Below are 26,593 nucleotides of genomic sequence, written 5' to 3'. Positions count from 1 at the left end.
ATCTTCTTGCAGACGCTGACTGCTCGTTGCACCTGCTGTAGTTTCACAGCCCTCCCTGTGGAAATAAAGGAGAAGTAAATGTAACGTTCTATACTTAAAAAATATTACACTGTGTACAGGACAGGTAAAATGTATTAATTAATTACATGTTATGAATTTAATTTATTTATTCATATATATATATATATATATTTTTTTGTATAGAGGTCCACACTGACATCATGACTTTACAAAATGATGGATTGGATGGAGGAGTATTCTGTAGAGGGCCCAATATGCAGCCACGCCCCGAGTCGAATGGGCCCCCAGTCTCTCTGGAACTGGAGTGCCACCACTCCACTCCGACCGACTCCTCTCCGACCGACTCCGGCCAACCCGCTGAACCACTCCGCCAGCCTGATGGCATCCGCGATCCATCTGGACAGCGTCGGTTTAGCCACCGCCGTCCTCTGACCAACCCGGCCAAAAGAGACAAACGGCTGCGTTGACAGACGGCCGGCCGCTGTCCTCTGGAATTAAAGCTTGGCTGGGCAAAGACGGTTCAACCATCTATCCTCCGCCGAAGTGAAAGGAGGTGGATGGAAAGCCACCAGCTCAACTGGGGCCTGGGCCACCTTCCCAGTCTTAGATACAAACGGCAAGTTGGGTTTAAGCAAAACCCTCTTGCCGTCGTTCGAGAACCACATGCATTCCAAACTCACTGAGAGCGCCTGCCGCCCTGCCCGCGGACCTCTCCTGGTGAGGTCGAGCCGCGGGGGGGAGGGGGTTGGTGCCAGGATGCCAGACGCTGCCTCCTTCCATGCCTTTTCCGTCTCTGCGCTGTCGCGCAGCAGCTTGGGGGCGCCTGGGAAAAGGTTGTCTGGCTTCAAGGGAAGGTCCATCAGCTCATTCTTAATCTTGTCCTCCTGCCAGACGGCGAGGTCGAGCCACTTCGTCCTCTCCATGGCTGCGCAGAAGTCCATGGCACGTCCCGTCCACATGACGCCGTTGCAGGTGCAGAGGATGGAGATCTGCATCAGCCGATGTAGCTCTTTAGCGTCCTCGGCCCACACGGGCTTAGCCATCAGCTCCTCGAGCCTTGCGCTGGCTGAGCCCTGGAGAAGAGACACGGCGTTGAAAGCCTTGGCGGAAGCCTGGGACGGGAGCCTCGGCGGACACCTGGTGGTCCTCCATCAGCTGCTCGAGGCCGCACCGGGCGATGGCTCTCCGGAACATTGCCGAAACAGGCTCGAGGAGCTCCTCCTCCTCCGCAGGAGGCTCCGCTGTGGGCCCAGGAAGATCGTCCCGTTCGGGGCTGGTCATGGTGACCTCCTGGGCCTCCTGGGAGGTGATCTCACCTTCCTCCTCTCCGCCCCCCTCCTCCATGTTGTCGTCGGCTCTGTCGTAGTCTCCACCGTCGGAGTAGACGCTGCCGTCCGGTGTGTCGCCCCACCACGGGAGGGAGAGGAGGAGAGAGAGCAGCGGGGGTTGGCGTCGAGGAGACGGTCCTGGGAGTGACGCCGCGGCGTCCTTGGCGAGCACCGCTGCTCCTCGGGGCGACGTCTGTCGGGGGGCCCATGGCCCCACGGCTCTCCTCCTCTAGCGGGGCCGTTAGCCCCGCGGCGAGGGGAATTCCGCTGCGTCCACCCCCTAAATGATTTTGATTTATAGTCGGATGAATTTGCGCGACTGTAAAGACGAAACGGAAGTGGGGAGGAAGCTTCACATCCGGTTTATATTCTAATCATGATCAGAGCTCCCAGACTGTATGACCGGAAACATTTGAAAATTGTGGGAGCCAACAGTCTGGCCACGCGAGACTACTTCAAGGCTAATCTTGAGCCACGGAGGGAAAACTTTAAGGAGACAGGAAAGAAAGAAATAAGCCGGGGGAGCGTGCTTAAACGGATAAATAATACGTTACAAAACTCCTGTGGGGGACACAAGTGACCCCGCTTTGGGTTAACGCTGTTTTTTGTAGAATTTTATCCGGAGTGTGTCTTGGCTCATGCGCATTCGCGCAGCAGAGTGAAGTAAGAGGGCGTGGTATAGTTACACAAGGGGTTATAACTTATATACCTCTTCCGGACTGCCGGATTGCGTAACATGACCCTAACCAATCAGAATTGTCGCGGGAGTCAATGTGTGTTACTCTGTGTATCGCCAGGGGGCGCTGTTATCCCATAGTGAGTATATAGTAGTGGAGCCCGGGATCGAACTGTGAACCTCGCAGTTGCCATCCGACCACTCGACCAGCCACTCTACCCCTGAGCCACTGCCGCCCCCTGTACTCACACGTTCCAAAGACTCAAGGTTTTTCCAAAATAGCAGATCTACAAGCTGACAACGCATCACATTGTAGATCGGCTTTTTTTTTAATAGTTAAAGTATGACAGAAGGGGTTATGTCAAGTGGAGGGGGGGGTGGTTGTTTTGGAGCTTGAAATCTACATATGTTTAAGCATCAAAATATACTTTCAGTACCAAAGTAAAAGTACTCAAATTTTCAGAAAATAGCAGATCTACAAGCTCATAACGCGTCACATTGTAGATCGGCTGTATGTGTTTACTGTAGGTTTTTTATTAATAATAAAATCTGCAAAGTAACAAGTAAAGCTGTCAAATGCTTTCACTGTAGTGGAGTAGAGGTAACAAAAATGGAAAGGAAAGTAAAAGGACCTCAAAATTAAACTGTGCATGGTAAGCACTTGCATAGTACTTGAGTAAATATACTTAGTTACTTTGCAGCACCACTGCCTGACAGCCAATGACTGACAGATTAGGTAGCACTAGCTACCTAATCTAGGTAGCTAGTGCACTGCACTGCACTGATTGCTAGAGTGTGTAGGTGCATGGGTTTATATTAATGGTTTTAACTAAAAATGTATACATCACACAGTTTAGGATTAAATCGGAGAGCCGACCTGTGCGATCTTGGTGATGTAAAAAACATGTCTGTGGTGTAAACAATGCGGCCACAGTGACTTTACGAAAACACAGGCATTTCTCCTCTGTCCTCTCTCTAGGGGTTTTCAGTTGAAATAACATTGACTTTCCCATTGACTTTTTGGGGTGTTAAAAGTTAAATATTTAAAAAACTAAAAAAGAAACACGCATAGATGTCCACAGTAAGCTGATTGTTTTTGTACAGTTTGAATGGAGTTTCTAAGTGAAAGTATGTAGAAGTAGTTAGGTGCCATACTTTTGGGAGAGAAAGAAATAGTGACAACAGCTATAGTGTTTGGGGAACAGTGCACTAGAGAACTGTGTACTAAAATGATTTACCCGTACGTTAATAATCTTACCAGCTAAGGAAAACTTGAGAGAATATGAGTTTCCATTAGGACAGACTCAATTAACTTTATACTTTACATTTAACTACTAGAACCCCATCATCCTCCCCTATTCTGGGGGGAACAATCTTCCAAACAGTAGCTGATCTACAAGCTCACAACGCGTCGCAAGGTCATGGCACCCACTTTGAGGAAGCCTGCAACAGTGTTGCCAGACTTTGAGAGAGAAACAAGCAACCAGGTCTATGAAAACAAGCCCAAAAGAAGCAACTAGATCGCATGATCGATCACACACACACACACACACACACACACACACACACACACACACACACACACACACACACACACACACACACACACACACACACACACACAGAGGAGGCCCCCAGCAAAGAATCAAAATCTGTTTAGCTCTCATAGACTTGTTTGACAGCACTATCACAAGTAAGTCGCGCGAACGCTGGAAGCGAACGCAGCTCGAAAATAACAATAAGAAGAATAGAAAGGAATGAGCAATTACTTGCCATCCGGCCTGAAATATGCACAAATGACATGGAATTCTTAGATATCCCAATAGAGCATCGCAGTTGCGCAGAATCCGGGTGCCGGAAGTAAATACTCAATGCATTTTTCCCATTGACTTTTCCAAAAATATTTATATCAATGAATTTAAGCCTAGAATCAAGCCATCCAGGATTCTGGTGAATCATGACCATAAAACCTTTTTTTCTGTGATTTTTTAAATTTTATATTTAATGATATGATATACTATGTTTAATAAATACCCTTTGTTTTGCCGTTTTCAAAAAAGTTTTTTCACAGAATCAAACGTTTTATGGTCATGATTCACCAGGATCCTGGATAGCTTGATTCTAGGCTTAAATTAATTTATATAAATATTTTCGGAAAAGTCAATGGGAAAAATGCATTGAGTATTTACTTCCGGCAACTGGAAGTGGGCGGGAACTGCGACGCTCTATGGATGAACTCGTGTAGATGCTTGTAGATGTGTTATTTTTGACTGTCGCTGCTATATTTTTCTCAGAGGAGTGTAATGAGTCACCCAGGGGCACAGGCGAATTTCAGCCACACTGTAGTGCATGCAGGCAATGAGAGCGTGACTCACATGGGGGCAGCCAATGAGAGCGTGAGTGACATGGGGGCGCGGCTGCACACATACTGCACACAGACAGACACACAAGCCGAGCCGAGTGTCATAGTATGCTCCACTTGGTCGGAGGCGCGGCTTCGCCGCGTTCGCAATCAGTAGATCTGCTATTTTTGGCTAATGTTCCCCTCAGAAAATGAATTTTAGCATTCAAGGAGTTAATGTAAAGAAAAACTTCCTATCACACAAACATGTGGTGGCCCCCCTGTAGCCCTAGGGGGCCCGGACCCCCTGTTGAAGACCCCTGCCCTATATACATCAACTATCTAAAAACTAGACCATACCCGGTGAAGGGCGCAGGCGAAAGTAGTTGCAAACTTGGGGTTAATGCACGTCCTGTCGCGCGGTTTCTCCCCCGCGCGCGTCCCGTCGTGGCGCCCCCCCCCCTCCTCCCCCCCGTGGGTCCCGTCGCGGCACCCCCCGGCCCGCGGTCACCCCTCCCCACGGGCGTGTATATATATATATATATATATATATATATATATATATATATATATATATATATATATATATATATATATATATATATCAGCACGGAGAATGGCGTAGGCATGTTACTCGCCCCCCCCATCGCAAACAAACACACACATACATACATACATACGCACACACACACACACACACACACACACACACACACACACACACACACACACACAGAGAGATCCGTAACGGCCGATCGACACCAGCCTGGCTTTTCAAAGCGAGCGTGTGCGTACAGCGCGTTTGTTTAGATCCAAGTGATTTGCAATGATAGCGGCTACACCAGGCGCGCGGATACGCGAGTCGCACATACGCAGACTTTTAAAATAGGACTGGGTCTAAAAGTGCGCGTGTGCGTATGTGCATCGTGTGTGCGTGTGTGACTGTGTGCGACTGTGTGCGAAAAAAGTCTGCTGTGTTTACTTTCCACAGAAAGAATTGTACTCAGAGAGTGGGCGGGGTCTATGGTGCAGCGTGGTGTTGCCATGTCGGCCTACTGTAAGCGCTTTAGGGGCAATATTGGTGGTATTGTGTTTTGGCGTTGGTTGTGAAAGTGCAGGTGGGTGTGGGGACGCGTTGTGAGCTTGTAGATCGGCTGTTTTCCAAGAGGCAAGGTATATGTGTGAAGGCGCTTCGTTTGGCCTTCTTTTCATAAACCTCGTTGCTTGTAGGGTTCGTTTGGTTTGGCCTTGTTTTCATAGACCTTGCTGCTTGTTTCTCTCGCGAAACCTGGCAACGACGCATGCGCAGTTTGATCAAGAGGCCACCCAAGACACAAGCTACCTACCACCGTGAGGTTACTAGAATTATAGTAGGATGGCCGATCTGCAAGCTCACAATGTGTCGCGTTATAGAGCTGCTATTTCCAAAGAATCTGGGGGGGGGGGGGGGGTGCATATTTGGAAAAATGTTTTAATAACAACATATCTTGTATGGTGTGGGGGGGGGGGGGGCAAAATACATGTTAATTTAAAGGGTCCTTGACATGAAAATGTTTGAGAACCACTGGTTTAAACTTTAAACAACATTGGGAAGCAAGGCCAAACAAGCAGAGTACACTTTAGAATCAACCCCAAAAAAACGCAACTACCACATTTACAAGCGACTTTGCAGAAAAACAAACCCGCTAAGTCAGTTATAATAAGCAGACCTGGCAACTCTGCCTTGCACGAGAGAGGCACATATTGTACTTTGTGCTCTCTCTCCTTACACCCAACACTGCTGACTGGACATCTAACATTAAATGTGTTTTATTTGTTTGTTTGTTTGTTGTGTAGAAGCTGGTTTGAAAAATCCCAATCCACGGAAGAGAAAAAAACAAGAGTTGAAAATGGGACACGGTGGGACCCTGGACAGTGCTGCCTCTGGTGTACTAGGTAAAATCAGTGGTGGAAAGTAGCCAAGTACATGTATCAAGTACTGTACTTAATAGGCTCTATGCACAGCAGCCATATTGGGAATTAATTGGGCCCCTTCCGTACTTCCTTCACAGGTGTTACCAATGATACTAATTAAGGCTCTGTTCCATTTAGTGTGGCGTAGTGGTTGTCTTATTTTCAAGGACCCCCATAACTCTGAAAATGGGGTCCATTTGGTTCCATTTGTACACTCCCACACTCCCATACTCCCATACTCCCTTATGGTTACACACCCACCATAAGGGGCCATTTGGGAACCAAAATGGAGTGTTTCTAGTGAGCCAACATGCACGATATCAGCACCCTGACCAGAATGGAACGGAGCCTTCATTAGTATCATTGGTAACACCTGTGAAGGAAGTAAGAAGAAGCCCAATTTCTTTCCAATATGGCTGCTGTGCGTAGAGCCTATTACAATGTGCATGCACTGAACTTGAGTGTTGAGAAAATGTATTCTGTTGAGTGCAGACTGTTTCTTGAAACAAAATAAATAAAATCAAATAAAAAAGCTGCTATTGCAGGTAAAATAATGAGAGTTCCGAGTTAGCATTGTTGTTGTTTATTTCACATTGTGTCTTTTTGCAGTGGTTGGCATTGGCGGCGGCACAAAAATGCTCAGAAAGATGCTGGCCGGTTCAAAGGTGAGTTAGTCTTTGACGAGGCGTTTATTCATGGTGTCTAAGGTTCCTTAACGTCACTGTTGGGTGGAAACCTTGTACTGCGGTGGTTCTCAACCATTTTCATATCAAGGACCCCCAGTTTGACATGCATTAGGCATGGACCCCCATTTAATGTGATTTCTATTTTTATCTCTGGGACCCCAATTTATATCGTAAAATCAATCTTAATTTAACTCTCTCACTGTATTTGGATTATCGCGTATAGAATGTTGTACAGTGTGAGGGTTTGTGTTCCAAGTGGTTGGAAGCTTGGTAACACTTCCTGTGTATCCCATGTATGTAAGGTGTTATAATTGTTTTTATAATGCAGTATAATCTATGTATAACACTATATAATTATAGTTATACAAACTCATACATACTGACTGTGGTGGGAAAAGTACTCAAATGATTTACTTAATTAAAAGTATCAATACTGCAATGTAGAAATACTCTGTTACAAGTTAAGGTCCGGAATTCAAAATTGACTTTAGTACAAAGTACAAAAGTATTGTTATCAAAATGTACTTAAAGTACCAAAAGTAGAAAGTACTCATTATGCAGAATGTACCGTTTCACAAGTTTTCAAATGTATAAAATGTATACAAATCCTTTAAAAATAGCAGATCTACAAGTTGTAGATCTACAACATAAAGCACATGAAACGTTCTATAATGACTCATAAGGTCAAGTGTAAATGCTTTGTAATCTGCTTTAACATTATATAGTTATACGCACTCTTTAGTACTCATAATGCAATCAACCCGCATTGGATAATTACTTGTAAAGCCAATAATTGTAATACTTAGATTGCTGGTCGCTGGCAGACTAACATGCATCCAATTATCTCAAGTTGTAATGCATTGTAATTTTATAATGCTTTATAATCACTGTTATAATGCATTATAATCACTGTTATAATGTATTATAATCACTGTTAAAATACATTATACTGTGATTATAGGGCACTTGCTTTAACCTGTTTAGACAAGTTTTCTGAAAAACATTGAATATTTCTTTTAATATTTCAAAAAATGTATGTTGCTATATACTGTACATATATATATATATATATATAGCAACAACAACCCCAACAGGTGTTCCCATCTTGAAAGGTATAGTTTCAAATGGGGGTTTCTTCTACCCTAAATGGGTTAAGGTAGGGCAGTAGACAATGACCAACCTCTGATATTTACATAGTCCATATCTAGACAACAATATTAGTAAATTCTTTATATAATTAGAAGGAAATGACTTAAAAGCATGCATTTTAAAAAGATGACTGTGCAGGTACAGTAGGAGGATGGCATTGCACAGTGATGACATCACAAGCAGAGGAACTTGCTAGTTGCGCATAATTGTATTAACTATGTACTTGGTACAACATTGGCCTATAAATGAACATTGTAAATGCGTAGGGGAGACAGTGGCTCGGGAGGTAGAGCGGACGAAGTGTCCTTGGGCAAGACACTGAACTGCTCCCAATTAGCAGGTTGGTGCCTTGCATGGTTTCCTCTGCCGTTTGTGTGTGAATGTAATGCACATTTTAACCCATTAAAACCGGGAACGCATCTGTGTAACCATTTTAACCATTATTTTATACCATGGCTATTCAAAAGTAGCAGATATACAAGCTCATAGCGCGGCACCGAGTGCCGCACTATGAGCTTGTAGATCTGCTATTTTTTTTTTAAATCGTGAACAAATCTTTGCTTCTGGGGGTCCCTGGAACAACATATTTTAAGATGAGGGTCTGCGTCCCAATACATATAATTTTGGGAGGTCCTTGACATGAAAATTGAGAACCACTGATATATACAGTGGGTGACCATTGACTTTGTCGTTTTTTTTCATTCTTCTCATGCGTTTCATGCAGGGCATGTATGATTTCCACTCTGTGCCACTAGGGGCAGCAGCGGTCTACTGCCTACAGCTGCCTACAGCCCACAGCAGACAGCAAGAATATATTTGTTACTAGTAGGCCTATACTGTATATCCTCTCCAAACTGTACATACATTACTTTACACTTTTGTATTATGTTTTGACACTTGCTTTGGAAAATGTAAACGTATGTTTTATCATGCCAATAGCTCATTTGAATAGCAAAATTGTTTGTTTTGGGGTTTTTAGGCACTGTTTTTCCTAGAAAGACAGAGAAAGATCCTGTCTGTTGCTTACAGTACAAGATGTGACATTTATATTAAGCAAAATATTAAGCAAATAAAGTTAGATAGCATGATGCTGAGCTTAACATTAGTTTAATTTTAACGTCTTAATTGATAAAACGAGACGGGAAAATAAACGTATTTTTTTCTCTTGTCAATAGCTCATTTGAATTGACAAATTGTATTTCTGTGGTGGTGGTTCAGTGGCACTATATATATATATATATATATATTTAATATATACTGGGGTCATACGTTCTGTGCTTTCTGTGAGTGCACTTATGCCGTGTGTCTCTTTCTTTGAGCGGGGGGGGGGGGTCTATCAAGGCAGGCTATTTGTTCAGATGCAATTTCAGCGTGGCTATTAAATAGGCAAAAAAATCTGATCTACAAGCCCACAAAGAGTCGCGATGCAACTCTATTTTCTAACATTTTAGTCTATTTTTGGCAGAGAGAGAGAGAGAGAGAGAGAGAGAGAGAGAGAGAGAGAGACACACACACACACAGAGAGAGACACACAGAGAGAGAGAGAGAGAGAGAGAGAGAGAGAAATTAATATAATATAGGCCTACTATATATACTTTACTCGTAACAGAGTAGGCTACTTCTACATTGCAGTATTGATATTTTTACTTAAGTAAACTGCAAACCAAAAAACTCTTCAACGACATGTGCTCCTTCATGCACGTGCACACATAGACATCAAAGGGGGCTTGAGCCCCTGCCCTTTTGTCTGTCGGTAAAAAGTGCCCTTGTCTCCTCTGACTGTAAACTGTAGAAACCCCTGCGCCCGTTGGCCTCGCACCTGCAGTAAAGCTTACTTAATTGAGCCCCGTGCCATGCAGTGCTCGCGCAGAATTATAGTTGATTTACAAGCTCACAACGCGTCGCAACGCCAGGCATTGTGAGCTTGTAGATCGGCTATTTTTTTGGGTGCGCGATATCGCCCGGCAAACGAAGTCTATTATACACAATCAAAACCTAACTGAGGGCACAACTGAACGCAGTGAATGCACGCAGAACACGGACCAATTGTTTGAGACAGATTAGGTATGTATGGACAAAAAAAAAATATATATAGCTGTTAATTTGAAATTACTTGTCAAGCAGGAGCCTATATATATCTCTCTTTCCCCCTCTCTCTCTCTCTCTCTCTCTCTCTCTCTCTCTCTCTCTCTCTGTGTCAGCAGCAGTGGTGGGAAAAGTACTCAATTTCTTTACTTAAGTAAAAGTACTCGTTATACAGAAGAATAAGTGGCGTCGTTAGGCGGGGGCTTCGAAGCCACCAATAAAAAGAAATATTAAAAAAAGTTTTTTTTATTTCTTTTTATTATATATCTATAACCCTAACCTAACCCTACCCCTAACCCTAAAACCGAAATAAAGTAACAAAAAACGGGTAAAAAAGTACCCGAATCCGATATATATTGGCTACATGTTTACAATTTCTTCTGTCCAAACAATGAAAAGCACTAAGAAAAGGCAAGTGAGTCTCTCTTTAATTAAGCATGATGAGCCATGTGTTTTCCACAAAACAATTGAATATCATTGAATATAATTGCACCCTTGTCATACTACTATGTTATTAGCTTTCAGTAGGCCACCACAGGCACAGACAGTGCGTTTTAGCGCAGCGCGGCGGAGTGGTTGCGTGCGGGGGGTCGGGGGGCTTTCGTGGGAGGGGGGGACGGGTGGATCAGAGCTTAACCCTAAAACCGAAATAAAGTAACAAAAAAAAAACTCCAATCCGCTCAAGAACCTTGCTCCCCCACTTCCAAAATTAGCACTAGCCTACAACACTGGCCCAGTCTCTTGCCAAACCGGTTATGTTAATGATTATTCCAAATAAGCCAAGTGAGGAACTCTGCTATCAGGTTCCCCCTCCCCCCTACAGTACCTCTGTAGGCCTATCTCTTCTATCAAAGTATTTGTTCAGATACAAATTCAGAGCGGCCAATTTTGATATTTTTAATGCGCCTACATGAAGTTAGAGGGATGGGCAGAAATGGTGTAGGCCAGTGGTTTTCAACCTTATTCCCATCAAGGACCCCCAAATTGACACATATTAGCCCAGGGACCCCCATTTGAAAAGATATGCCAGGGACTCAACCATTTAGATTTCTTGGGCGTCCCAATCTACACTGTATCATCATCAGTGTTCATTTAACTCTGAGAGTGTACAAATGGAACCAAATGGACCCTGACGGGTCCATTTGGTTCCATTTGTACATTAAGAGTTACAGACACATAAGGGTCAATTTGGTTGCTAACTATTAATTTGGCTGGGGACCCCCTGGAACCCCCTCAAGGACCACTGGTGGTCCCCGGACCACTGGTTGAAAACCTCTGGTGTAGGCTATTTTCAACTGTTAATTGGTTTTTCTTTCTTCACAAATTAATTCTACTTTGTTGTACAACAGTGTCCCATAAAAGTAGCGAAAATAGCCGATCTACAAGCTCACAAAGTGTTGCATCATGATTTGAATTCCGACTGAAAACGCCACCCTTGCGTCTCCGTGTGTACAACCAAATACGCATCTTTCCTGCACCGATGACGCTTGGGGCTTTTACAGCGCTGCTCCTACACTACCACCGTCAGCAACAAGTGGACATGGAGTAAATGTACTTAGTTACTTTCCGCTTAGTTACTTTCACGTGCATATAAATGAGCCACGCGGTCTTATAAGAATGAAAACAAACGCCTCGCTGTTGGCCATGGATCACATGACGGTCGTCTGTTACGGTCATGGATGAACTCAGAATGTTACTTGAGTTCAATCAAAGTAAAAGTGCAAAAGTATTGGCAAATAAATGTTTGATAATAGCTGATCTACAAGCTCACAATGCGTCGCAATGCATTGTGAGCTTGTAGATCGGCCATTTTCAAATAGACTATATGAAATAGGGCAAATAATGTATGTTTTATAATGTAATGATTTATATCTGCAAAGTAACTAGTAACTAAAGCGTTCAAATAATGGTAGTGGAGTAAAAGTACAATATTTTCCTCTGAGATGTAGTGGAGTAGAAGTAAAAGTAAAAATAGCAGGTCAGCATGCTTATAGCGTGAGATTCGAACCCGGGTCGTAAAATCGCCGGACATCAGTTTTAACCGCTACACTAACTGGACTATTTCATTTATAGAGGAAAGAGGTAGAATCCTACTATACAGAAATTGATGCGAGAAAAAAACAACATATAAGACGTCTGTCTGTCTGTCTGTCTCGGACTTTTGAGACAGACAGACAGACAGACAGACAGACAGACAGACAGACAGACAGACAGACAGACAGAAACCAATGTGTGTCTGAACATTTCTAAAATGACAGAGATGCGTTCCTGACTGCCCGACGCTGAACAGAAAACCCAATTTAAACGCTCTAAGCACACGTAATTATTGCTAGTTATTATTATTATTATTAATAATAATATAAGACATCTATCTGTCTGTCTGTCTGTCTGTCTGTCTGTCTGTCTGTCTGTCTGTCTGGCTGTCTGTGTGTCTGTCTGTCACAAAAAAAGTGACTCCAAAGCGGCACCTTGTGGTAGTATTTGGAACTTAAATTTACTGCAAAGCGGGTGAGGCAAATGAGTGAAGTGATACTCTTATGAAAAGCGACAAAGTCAATGGTCACCCACTGTATATATATATATATATATATATATATATATATATATAGCAACAAATATTTGTCAAAAAACTGTAAGGATTTAGAAGACATTTGTAGAATCCCGCAGAAGCAAAGATTTGAGTTACAAATGCTCGCTTTAAAATATATATATATATATATTCAAGGATTTTCACAATTTTTCAAAAAATAGCAGATCTACAAGTGCCACGCTTGTAGATCTTCTATTTGTGAATAGCCGAAGTATAAGATAATGGTTAAAGTGGTTAAAATCTAAAATGACAGACGCTTTCCCGGGCTTAATGGGTTAAAGTACTTTAGATAAAGGTGCTATAATAATGCACCATTTACCATTTTCTAGCATTCAAACCCAGATAAATGTGCAATGCTCTGAAAGCCTCTCTACTGTAAAAGGTTAGATGTACTAGATGTATATTGATGATTATAAATATATCCTTGTATACCCGTGTCTCCTAGGGTAGTTCATGCCCTCACAAAAACATGCAGTAATCCTGGTCACTATACTGCCTCCCCCTGGTCAGCCGGGGCGCCTGATGGAGGGGAAAGGAACTGGTTGGAATAACGTGTTCCTTCCACGCGCTACGTCCAACCAGGGACCCCCCCCCCCCCCCCCCCCCTGTCAGGTGACAAGAAGGTCAGTTGGCTCTCATGCATTGAAGGAGGCATGAGCTCGCCCCTGGGCTCCCTAGGCTGGTAGGGGGAGTGTAGCGCCCAGGATCACTTAGAAAATTGGCACCGGGTGGAAAAAAAGGGTTACAAAATCGAGGGATAAAAATGATGAAAAAATAAATAAATATCCTTGTATTTGTTTATAGGGGGTTTAGGTGAGTTTACCAGTGTGGACTTCTTCCACTCCTGACATTACACATCTGCTCAAAATTAATGTTACGATATAAGCAGATTATAGTACTTTATAAGGTATTATAGACATGGGATTCATGGCAAGTGTTACCCAAGTTTCAACTTGGCTCACCAAGTCTGGCTCAAGGCAACAAAGGAGAGAGTCCACACACTGGTTAAATAATACAAGATGCGTCTTACTTTTCAGTATTTGAGTATCTAGGTTATCGGTGTCAGTAATCAGTAGCGTAGTGGGTCTGTGTGTGAAGTCTTGTATGCAGAAATAAAGCAAAACAAACGGAGAACAAACCATTCAATCCGGGAACGCAACTGTGTCATTTTAGATTTCTTTGGCTATTCAAAAATAGCAGACATACAAGCTCGTAGCGCGGCACCGAGTGCCGCGCTACTAGCTTGTAGATCTGCTATTTTTGAAACATCTTTCAAATATGTGCAAATCTTTGGATATATATATATATATATATATATATATATTTTTTTAAGTGAATATTTGTAACTCAGAACCCCAGAAGCAAAGATTTGAGGTAAAAACATATATATTCAAATATTTGCACATAATCTTCGAGATTTTTCAAAAAATAGCAGATCTACAAGCTCACTCGGTGCCGCGCTGTGTAGCTTGTAGATCTGCTATTTTTGAATAGCCAAAGTGTAAAATAATGGACAAAGTGGTTACACAGATGCGTTTCCTGTCTGAATGGGTTAAATAGAGGAGGCGGCCATGTGTAGGATAGTAGAGAGAGAGAGAACTGTAATCCACGTCGCAAATACTTTGTCTGCATGATGATGCACTTAGTGCAGTGGTTCCCAAACTGGGGGTCGGGACCCCCCAAATTATTTTGGGGGGTCCCCAGATGATTAGCTTAATGTGCACCATTGTTTTCTCACTCAACAGTAAACAATCCAACATACAGTGTAAGTGTATACACTGTACAGGGTATCTGCACATTTCTAAAGTGACAATTTAAGGCCTTTTTCTAATACCAAATTGTCAAAAATTGTGTAAGACAGAGGCAAGCAAACATTGAAAAAATAGCCGATCGCAGTGTGAGGCGTTGTGAGCTTGTAGATCTGCTATTTTCGCAATATTTATCTGTGGAACCGAGTCAACCGAGTGCTTGTCAGGGTGTCAGGGTGGGTGCGTGTGTGTGTGTGACTTGACTTGGTGAACACTTTGAACCTCAGGTTTGAATGATTTTGTTCTTTCATTCCATTAAACAGTATATTGGTTCTTTTTTTTATTCTTGCAGAAATACTCTGTCACAGCAGAACTGGGGAAAGCCACAGACACCCTGGATAGCACTGGCCAGGTCACTCTGGAGAAAGACTTTGGTAAATGATTCCTACATGTCAAATATTGTCAGGCTATCAAAAGATCAAAACGAGGAAACAAAAAAAGAAAGAATTACATAAATCATGTCATCATGACAAATATGAATACCAATTGTGCACCCTTTGTGCTGCTGAAAAGGAATAATGGCTTGTTCAAAAAATGTTTTGGTAATTTTATCATCTACTCAGGCACTCATTGAAAATCTAACATGGTAATCTAACATGGTTAAAATGGAGTTTGAAGTTACAATGGGTTTGTAGGAAGCGGGCGTGTCTGATAAAATGAATATCAAATATCTAAATGAATCAAACAACTTAAAAACTGTCCGTTTATAAATGTTGAACTATTGAAAAATATGTGCTAGTGACTAAATAATGATTACATTGGATCCATTGGATCCTTTTTTTATTTGTCTTAATAGGCTCTATGCACAGCAGCCATATTGTGAATGAATTGGGCCCCTTCCTTACTTCCTTCACAGGTGTTACCAATGATACTAATTAAGGCTCTGTTCCATTTAGTGTGGCATAGTGGTTGTCTTATTTTCAAGGACCCCCATAACTCTGAGAGTGTACAAATGGAACCAAATGGACCCGTTACACACCCACCATAAGGGGCCAAAATGGAGTGTTTCTAGTGAGCCAACATGCACGTTATCAGCACCCTGACCAGAATGGAACAGAGCCTTCAGTAGTATCATTGGTAACACCTGTGCAAGGAAATTAGAAAACAAGGAAGGGACAGCCTAGGGGGCGGGCCGACGCCATTGATGCTCATGGGAGCCAAAACTGGAACAGGAAGTTTGGTGAAATACTATGAAGTCTATGGCAGCCATTTGGACCAGCTTGTGATCAAACACTATTTCTGAACGATTGTGTCCTTTGTCAGATAATCAGTTCAGGAATATAAAAGAAGACATATCACAGGTTTTTATCCAATCAATTCGGATTTTTTTAGCACGCTGTACCATTTTATTGAGGCATCTAAACAGCGGCATGTATCGTCCATAGACTGTACAAAAATCGTCTCTGGCAGTGTTGCCAAATTGTGAGAGAGAAATAAGCAACCAGGTCTAGGAAAACAATCCCAAAAGAAGCACTGGGGGCCAGGGGTCGTTAACGTTTTCCCAAACTGATGGGGAGATGGAGCAGGGACCCCCTACCCTACCTACCTCGTAGGGGGGAGGGGGGAGGGGGGGGGGCAGCATATATTGTATAATTATGTATACAATTGTGTTTCATAAACATACATGTTATTGTGCATAAATACTAAGCTAATAAAATAATAAACAGATTAATATATTCATGCTTTTATTTTAAACATACATGTACAGCCAGGGTACAGTGAGTAGGGTGGCCGCACTGCCATTTATAAACATACCTTATTAATGACTGAAACGGACAGAATCATTTATAGATATCATAATTTATTTAATACATAAATGTGGAATTAAAAAAATATATATATTAAGACAAATGGACATTTAAAAAAAAAAATATATATATATATATATATATATATAATTGTCTAATCAAGCAACAATTTTGCGGACCCCCTGCAGTACCTCGTGGACCCCCTAGGGGTGGCGGACCCCTGTTGAAGACTTGCACTAGGCCATTATGAGCACTTTAGACCTGTACTGTATACATTGAAAATAGCCGATCTACAAGGTCACAACGCGTTGTGAGCTTGTAGATCTGCTATTTTTTTTTAAATCTTGAAGTAAAATGTGAAATATTGAGGATTTTTGAAACACTAACAACACAAATCTGGTACGGGGCTCCCTGGCACAAAACATTTTCAGATGGGGGTTAGGGACAAACACATATTAATTTGAGGGTCCATGACATAAACATAATTGAGAATTATAATTATACTTTTAAAATTGTGAAGCCCAAGTCCAAATAATCAACTACACTTTAGAAAAAAGCCCATAAAACCGCAACCCGCAACTACCAATATTTACAAGCAACTTCACAGAAAAATAAGCCTGAAGTCGCTTATAATAAGTGGACATGACAACTGGTTTCAGGCTCGACAGTATCGCGTACTGTACTTTGTGCTCTTTAGATAGCTCAATAAACGTATACAGTGGACACATCGAAAAGCAACACAGCAGAAAACAATGTGTGATATGTCATCTTTTATTTTCCAGAAGCAATTACTTTACAAAGGTCTCAGTCATTCAGAAATATATTTAGTTCATGAGCTGATCCACCGGGCTCTCATTAACTCCAATGCATTCCACTGAACTGAAGGCTGCAGTCTGGCTCCCATGGTGCGACGAATCTGCCGGTTGGAATTGCATGATAGCGAAAAAGACGTAGATGACCCTACCTTCTTTAAATATATCTTGCACCTGTGAAGGAAGTAAGGAAGGGGCCCAATTCATTGCTGCTGTGCATAGAGCCTATTTCCTTGTATTTTGGACAGTTTTCCACCCAACAGCAATGATATAATATATGATATTGTCGTTGTCGGGCAGAAACCTCTTATCTCCATGTTTTAACTTTTTTTTATGATTTCATCGTAAAGTAAAGCCCTACTTGATCATACAAATACAGTGTCACACAAAAGTATCAGAAATGGCAGATCTACAAGCCCCAAATGCGACGTGTTTTGAGCTTGTAGATGTTCTGCAATTGTTTTGCGTTTTTGAATTTAAATCATGCAAAATAACAGCAACAATGTATTTGATTATTGCCCCACAGATCTGGTCACCAGAGGAGACGTAGAAGAGAAATTGAAGTTGTTCACCGGTGACATCATGCAAGTGCCACCCCTGTAAGGCAGAGAAGTGACTATCATGTTCATGACTGTGTCAAATATATACACCTGTCTGACATATTAACCCATTAAGACCTGAGGCCGATTAATGCAAAAGTCTTCTAAATCCTAACAGTTTTCTGGAAAAAAAAACGTATGTTGCTATATCATTGGTTCTCAAACGTTTTCATGTCAAGGACCCCCACACTTATATGGATTTGGCCGTGGACCCCCATCTCAAAATAATAGAGGGAACGGGATCAGTGTCAAAGGTCATGTCTCATCCTAGTATTTAAAATGTCTCAATAGAAGAGCAGGGAGAAAAAATACAACCACCACAAGTTATATTGTATTAACTAACATACATATTGGACAAAATGACATGGTGCCGCTTTAATATTGGCTTAGATATTGGGTATGGTAATATAGTGGTGGTATAGTGATATGGCATGAACATTGTCTTCTCCTGGTTTAAGTAATAGTTCATAGTTAATACTAATGAATAATTATGCATGTCATTGTTTTCCAGTTACTGTGCACTAAAAAAGGACGGCAAGCGGATGTCCGTCCTGCTGAAACAAGGTCACATCGTTGAAGCCAAACCAGCCAGGCCGGTCACTGTTTACAACTTAACACTGACGGACTTCAGCCCACCTCTGTTCACACTGGGTTAGTTAATTGTCACTCACAGTCTAATCTCTCAAGAACAGATTCAGAGCTACGCTGCTGAATCTGTCGAGAGCTCCGTTCAGAACGTGTGCGCATTAGCTTACAAGTGGGCGTGCCTTCAGATCAGGAAGCAGGCCGCGCTTTACCCAATCAAATGTAGTGGGCGGGATTTACTGTCTGTGCGCTCCCTTCCCAATCAATCCCACTGAAAACAAGCCGAAACTCATTTAACGATAGCGTCCTTGAAGCAGACAAAACCACGGAAAGATATTCGCATTTTAACTTGCTCTTTCATCATAGAAACAAGTGGGCTTAAAACCAAAACGATCCATGTTCTCTGGGAGAAGTGGTGTTAGTGTTCCTTGGAGAAATATTGTTAGTGGGAATGAAAACATAGGCGCACCACCGGAAGTGGAGGGCTGAGGGCAGACCAAAACCCTGGTTTTCCGTGAACATGGGTCCTCCGTACAGCTCCGCCCAGAGTCAAATGGAAAAGTGAAAAACAGCAGAGGGCTCTGTTTTTCCTTTTTATTTAACGATGGGTTCCCAGATTGGACTGTGAGCAATCTGGGAACCCATCGCCAAATGAAAAAGGAAAAAAAGCGCCCTCTGCTGTTTTTTACAATCTGACTTGGCTCTGGGCCGAGCTCAATGTAGCACCTGTGCGCAAGGAAACCGCGGTTTTGGTCTGCCCTCAGCGCTCCACTTCCGGTGGTGCGCTTATGTTTTCATTTCCACTAACAATATTTCTCCCAAAGAACATGGATCGTGTTGGTTATAAGCCCACTGGGTTTCTATGATGAAAGAGCAAGTTAAAATGTAACTAACTTTCCGTGGTTTTGTCAGATATACAGATATACAAGCAGATAGCAGATATACAAGCTCATAGCGCGGCACCGACTGCCGCGCTATGAGCTTGTAGATATGCTATTCTTGAATAGCCAAATAAATCTTAAAATGACACAATGGTAGTGTAGTTCCAAACCATAGACCCTGCTCACTCTCTGAGTGGACTGCTCCTCTTGGTCTGGTGTTGACATGTGAGCCTATGGATCTGCGCGGTAGAAAAAAAAAACGTCATATCAGAGTCGGAGGTGGGGGTGGGTCTAACGACAAGCCAATCAGCGAATATCTGCTAAAACAAGCTGTGTGACTACGTCAGATGTAGGCGGATCCTTGGATCTCTTGTGATTGGTTTAGGGAAATTCGAATCCCCTCCCCCCTCGTAATCGCCGACATTGCAGCCAATGTCAGACTGAAGCTCCTCCACGCAGCTTCAGGCTGATAATCAGGCTAACAATGGGTGACCAAGAGTGTTAGAATTGGTCAAACTAGCAATAGAATACATGGAATACAAGGGTTCAATAAAACCCTAACGTCTCGGATGTGTCATAAAAGCACTGGTTAACGCCTCAATGTGTGATTTCTTAATTGTGTTTGCTTTACAGATGTGGAATGTGGCGGTGGATTTTATGTGAGAAGCTTGGTGGACGACCTTGGAAAAGGTAAATTAATGATGACTTGCATAATACCATAATTAATGGGCTAAGATGATGAAATAGTGGAAATATGTACAGGTGGGATACCAATTTAATCCAATCAGGAAAGAGTACCCATTTATCAGCTTCAATTTATAGCGTTGTAAAAAAAAATCTGTTCCAATTTAATTTCTTCATCCTGGTATGAGCTCTCTCTCTTGATTGGATGAAATTGGCATCCTGATCTGAAAATGTATTTTCTGTTAACTAAAGAAATGAAGAGGCGTAACCCCTGTTACTGAACACACACTCTTTTGAGTAACGATTACCGGTACTATGGGAATATAGAGCTATACAACACTACTTACTTACTTACTTTAGATTTCTTTGGCTATTAAAAATAGCAGATCTACAAGCTCGTAGCGCGGCACCCAGTGCCGCGCTACGAGCTTGTAGATCTGCTATTTTTGAAAAATCTTAAACATTTTTTTTTCCGATTTTTTTTCTAAAAACTGTTTTTAACACAGTCCACGCCAGAGGTTAATCTCATAATGTACTCACCAGTGCCAGCGTTTTATTGTTGTTTTTTTGTTTTCTTCACGTCGCCACAGACACAGTTAAATCTGTTAAAATTGCGCGTTCATTTGGTTCTAAACACACAGGGGATCTGTGTGAGACAGAGCAGTGAAGACCGCTTCGCTTTGCGATCCGCCATCTTGAAGCTACAACGGTGAACGCTAAACAGTGATCAGCGAGGAGAAAAATAACAACTGAGATAATCGACTTTTAGGTTTCGTTCTAGACAGGAAACGGATGCGATCGGAAAAAAAACGGAACCCAGATAATTCCGTTTCCGGTGGTGCTACAATGAAATGTGTCGTGGCGAACGAGGCCTGCAATGCAATGTGAACCTGTGAGTGAAAAGAAAAAAAAAGACCACTTCGCGTAGGTCTACGCGACTGGCACGTGGCGGCTTTAAATAGGTTCGCGTAGCTCTACGCGATTGGCACTCAATGTGTTAAGAATCGCCTCAGGTCTTAATGGGTTAACCAAAACATATCACTTACTACACCTTTCATTTGTGATGTTAATACAGAAACCATATTCCAAACAAAACCATGTCAACAGATCACCTGCACATTGACACGGTCACCTTGAAACGGTTACTTTTCAGGAAATGGATCCAATAAAAGTCTTCCAATGGATCCAGTGTAGTTATTACTCAGTCACAAGGTCTTTTCATTGATTGATTATGCATGAAACCCACACACACACTTAAAGCTGCTCTGTTACTTGTCTCTTCTACCCCCGGATTTGAACCCGGTTTCCTGCACAAGTGCTGACATTTTTACCATTGAGCTAATAGAGCCTGCCTACTTGCTCAGGGGAAACATTGAATATTGACCATCAGGGTCAAAATGTGTGTCAGATCCTGTGTCTAGGTGAGACATGACTTTTGACACCTTCTAAATGTCTCAATAGAAGAGCAGGGAGGTTTATATAAGTTATATTGCATTAACATACTCACCTTGGACACAATTACATTTCAGTCATAAAAAAAAGATACATAGTGCCACTTTCTAAGAGAAAAGTCCAAAATAACAAAAATAGCCGATAGGCTCTATTCACAGCAGCCATATTATGAAGACATTCACAGGTGTTACCAATGATACTAATGAAGGCTCTGTTCCATTCTGGTCATAACAGAGTCAGGGGTGCTGATATTGTGCATGTTGGCTCACTGGAAACACTCTGTTACACCAGTGGGTCTAAAGTTGGGGTCCAGGGACCATCGTGGGCTTCCAAATGGCCCCTTACAGGTGTGTAACTCTGAGAGTGTACAAATGGAACGGGTCCATTTGGTTCCATTTGTACACTCTCAGAGTTATGGGGGTCGTGGAAACCACTGTGCTACAATAAATGGAACAGAGCCTTCATTAGTATCATTGGTAACACCTGTGAAGGAAGTGATAATATGGCTGCTGTGAATAGAGCCTATTTACTCAGCTAGTTTTGCGACTTTTGTGCGACAGACACTGTAGTGTGACAACGTAGGGCATTCATTTATGGAAAAACCTTCTGCCCGACAGCAACATCATGTAACTGGTATTCTCCTAGGGCTGCAGCTGTCCATTATTGTCTTGGCGATTATTCTATCCATTACTTTTGATGTTAAAACACTGTAGCAGATCTGACATTGTATGAAAACTCTTCTCCTCTAATGACATGCATGCACGCCACAATGCTGCTGTCTTGGCCAGTCACTCATGGAAAAAGGGATTTTAAAGGATAGTTCACCCCCAAAGTGACTTTTTCTATCAATTAGTCACCCATGGAGACTTGAATTCATGGATATTTTTTGGGTTTTGTCGCATTCCTAGGCCAATAATTTGATGACCAGCAGCGGTTCCGGTAGGAGACACAAAGGAGACTCTTTGTGTACCGGTCCGCTGGTAATAGTGGACCGGTAGGAGATGGTTCATCCAACTATCTCTTTAATCTCTTTTACCTGGCTAAATGAAGGATGCAGGCCCAAAATAGAGATGGATTATCAATCGATTATTTGAACTGTCAATTATTTTACATAATGAATTCAATCGATTCATTTGAACGGGGAAAGCATCTGTGTCATTTTAGATTTTAGCTCACCTCTGTCGGGTGGAAACCTCATACGTCCCAGAACTGTTACTTTTCAGGATTCAAATTCAAAATGAGCAAGCTCACAATGTGTCGCTTCGCGCTGCGTTTCGAGCTAGCAGATCTGCTACTTTTGATGCTTATGTGTGACACTGTAGTATGATCACGTAAGGGCATTCATTTACAAAAAAACACAAAAAGTTTTTGCAAATGAGCGGTTTCTGCCCGTCAGTAACCATAATAGCAACATTTACATTTTTTCAATCTGCCTCAGGTCTTAATCTATTCAATCCGGGAACGCATCTGCAAATGTATGCTAAATCCTAATGGTTTTCTGACAAACTATTGTTGCTATATCAGTGGTTCTCAAACCTGTTTCATGCCAAGGACCACCCACAATGATGTGTATTTGGCCGGGGACCCTCATCTGAAAATAGTGTGTTCCAGGGCCCCCCAGAAGCAAAGATTTGAGATAAAAAAAATATATATACGTATTCAAAGATTTGCACAAATGTTAAAGTTGTTTCCAAAAATAGCAGATGTACAAGCTCATAGCGCGGCACTCGGTGCCGCGCTATGAGCTTGTAGAACTGCTATTTTTAAATAGCCAAAGAAATCTGAAATGACAGAAGCGTTCCCGCTTTCAATGCGTTTAACTGTTTCACCCGTCTCTCTCCCAGCTGTGTCCAGCTGTGCTCACGTCAAAGAGCTGATCCGGACCAAGCAGGGTCCGTTCACCTTGGAAGAGCACGCCCTGCACGAACACCACTGGACCCTGGAGAAGATCCTCCAATGTTTGCACCCCTGCTCTGATGAGCACACCACCACACCCCCCGAAGGCTGATTCACACAAACACACACACTTAAACCCTCTACACACGTTGTTGAGCGGGAGTCCCTCAGTGCTCTCCGCTGGTGACTTTTCTGTTTTCGCTCCACATTGAATGTCTCGGAAAATAGCCAATCGACAAGCTTGGCTATTTTCTGCTATCTTAGTGATCTTCCTCACTAATGCTCATCATAAGATGGCACCATTTCTGTCCACAGTTCAGAAACCTGCCTGCTAATGTCATCCTCAATGCAAATTTCGGCACATTTCAAACTTATTGTAACATCATGCTAAATTTCCTGGAAGAGAACAGATGTAGTTTATTTTAGCATGTAGGCGCTGGTGGGCAGGTTTCTGAACTGTCCAGAGAGATGGCCCCATCTTATAATGAGTGTCAGTGACGACCTAGTCTCGCGTAGCCTGACAGCTATTCCACAATCTCCGAATACTACATAGAGTCTGGAACTACACCTCCCCAAATCCGAGACAGGAAGCTGGCATCTGTTCGTCAATAGGGTCTATGCACAGCAGCCATATTGGAAATAAATTGGGCCTCTTCTTACTTCCTTCACAGGTGTTACCAATGATACTAATGAAGGCTCTGTTCCATTATGGTCAGGGTGCTGATATTGTGCATGTTGGCTCACTAGAAACACTCCATTTTGGTTCCCAAATGGCCCCTTATGGTGGGTGTGTAACTCTGAGAGTGTCCATTTGGTTCCTTTTGTACACTCTCAGAGTTATGGGGGTCCTTGAAAATAAGACAACCACTATGCCACACTAAATGGAACAGAGCCTTAATTAGTATCATTGGTAACACATGTGAAGGAAGTAAGGAAGGGCCCAATTCATTCCCAATATGGCTGCTGTGCATATAGCCTATTCAGTTCTTGAAAATATATTTTAAAATGTCTTTACATTTTATTTTTTAATTTCTATTTCTGCTAAGCAGCAAGCTATATATGCTTAGATGATTTTTGATTTTATATTAGGATAAATGTGCACGACTGTAAAGACAAAACAGAAGTGCGGAGGAGGCTTCACATTTGCTTTATCACTTGATATCATTTTCAGAGGTTCCCGTGCTCCAGACTGTATGACCGGAAGCATTTGAAAATTGTGCGAGGCAACAGTCTGGCTCACAAGACTAGCGAGGACCAATTATATGAAGATAAGGTTGAAAATGGGTGAAGTGCTGCTCCTATTAGGTCCTTGCACACAGCGCTACACAGCGTTTATTTTGTGCGATTAATTCACATTAGTGTAAACTGTTGTGAACATCCACACACAGTACGTGAATGGTACGGAGTGATAAAGCCATGTGAATTTGTATTCAAAATGAGGTTGATTTTTCAGAGTAAAAGCATCAACATGTATCAATGAGGCATCACCAAATTAACAGTTTCATGTGGACACATTTTGGGAATGTTTATTTGTCATTGTGCTAGTGTATAAGGACCTTTTTTAGGGTATGTTCAGACTGGCTGTCAAAAATGTGAATCCTCGGCTATCCAGTTTGGAATCACATTGCTATTTCCTCATCAGCAGGTTCCTGTCAGCAGTAAGATTCATTCCACTGAAATTAGCTGCCTTGATGGAGCTGGATCTGCTGGCAAGAATTAAAGGGTTATTTCCCTTAAAACACTTCTGGGGTCATTTTAATGTCTACTCTCTGGATAGTGTGAGCACCCCAGACATTTTTAAGTTGCTTGATCCAATATTAAAAGTAATTGGGAAAAAAAAACACGGCCCCCCTAATTCATTAGAAGGACTATCAGTCACCTGAAGGGACATGTGTTTTCCATGGTTAAAATAGAGTTTGAAGTCCAATGGACTGGGAGGGAAACCTGTCTGATAAAATGAATATCAAATATGTAAATATTGAATCAAGCAACTTTAAAAAAAACTGTCTCAAAGTTGAAATGACCCCAAAAGTGTTTGTGAAGCCTGGGATATAATGTCTGGTCACAAAGGCCTCGTTCAGACTGTAGGCAAATCTTGAGTTGTTTCTAAAATGTGATCTCTTTCGTGCACACCGATTTTTGCAAGTGATCAGATTGGAGTTGTGTATTCAGACTGTGGCAAAAATAGCCGACCACAAGTTCACAACGCGAATCGTCTATTTGTGGTTTGTGACGCGCGTGTATACAGGACGGCACTGCTGTATGTATCAGAAATGGGGCACTGCTGTATGTATCAAAAATAGCCGACCACAAGTTCACAACGCGAATCGTCTATTTGTGGTTTGTGACGCGCGTGTATACAGGACGGCACTGCTGTATGTATCAGAAATGGGGCACTGCTGTATGTATCAAAAATAGCCGACCACAAGTTCACAACGCGAATCGTCTATTTGTGGTTTGTGACGCGCGTGTATACAGGACGGCACTGCTGTATGTATCAGAAATGGGGATACGTTTTGATCAGGGATGAACACAATGATTATTATTCATTCACATTGAAGACAATGAAGCTTTACAATGTGTTATTTTGGGTGGCTTAAAGTGAGCGTAAGAGATTTTTTTTTTGTGCTAAAATATAGCTTTTTGTTAAGTTAAAGCTCTATATTTCTGAGAGTAATCATTATAGAGTGTTTTCTTCAGTAACTGGGGGCTGGAGAGACGGGGAGACCCCTCTTACTGAACAAACACTCTGGAAAAGATTACTATCACAATATAGAGCTTTAACCTTTTTACAAAAACATATTTTGGTTTTAAACTAAAGAATACTTCACTTTATACTTTATTTTCTTTTGGGTCAGATAACATTGCAGCCCTTTTCAGAGGAAATGCAATGATTTGAGTTGTCCACCAGGTGGAGTGATATGTTAAGAGTTTGAAACAAAATGCATAGGCATTCCAAAGAATGTGCTGCTATCATGTAAGCTCATCTTGAGACCAGTATTTGTTTATTTTGGGATATTTCTGATGTTTCTGTTGCCTATGCCATGTTGTCGAGTTAAAAGTACAATAAAGTGTTGTAACTGCAACATTATGTCTTTCATTTATCATTACCAACACTAGAGTTGGAAAGTATTGTGTTGTAGTTAAATGCAATTTTGAGGTAATTTTGTCCAAAGATCACATGTGGGCGCGAGGGCTGCGGCACTTCCTACTTCTGCTACCACTTGTGTGTGTGTCTCAGCGGAGGGCTGTGGACAGTTCAGAAACCTGCCTACCAGTGGCACCATTGGTAGGCAGTC

General features: G+C 42.2%; 1 protein-coding gene across 1 annotated transcript in view; it reads left to right on the top strand.

Moving 5' to 3' along the window:
• LOC311053444 (pseudouridylate synthase TRUB1-like) overlaps nt 1-26,354 on the top strand; it is a 29,940-nt gene extending 3,586 nt beyond the window's left edge. The window contains exons 2-8 of the mRNA XM_084068978.1: nt 6,203-6,301; nt 6,929-6,984; nt 14,930-15,011; nt 17,724-17,796; nt 18,308-18,447; nt 19,896-19,952; nt 23,243-26,354. Coding sequence (XP_083925104.1) covers nt 6,203-6,301; nt 6,929-6,984; nt 14,930-15,011; nt 17,724-17,796; nt 18,308-18,447; nt 19,896-19,952; nt 23,243-23,406 — 671 coding nt within the window. The 3' untranslated portion in view covers nt 23,407-26,354. The remainder of the gene's footprint in view (nt 1-6,202; nt 6,302-6,928; nt 6,985-14,929; nt 15,012-17,723; nt 17,797-18,307; nt 18,448-19,895; nt 19,953-23,242) is intronic.
• The last annotated feature ends 239 nt before the right edge of the window (nt 26,355-26,593 follow it).

Source organism: Gymnoscopelus microlampas (assembly GCF_963454915.1).
Source record: "Gymnoscopelus microlampas genome assembly, chromosome: 10".
NCBI classification, from domain to species: Eukaryota; Metazoa; Chordata; class Actinopteri; order Myctophiformes; family Myctophidae; genus Gymnoscopelus; species Gymnoscopelus microlampas.
This window is presented reverse-complemented; position numbering and strand designations above follow the sequence as displayed.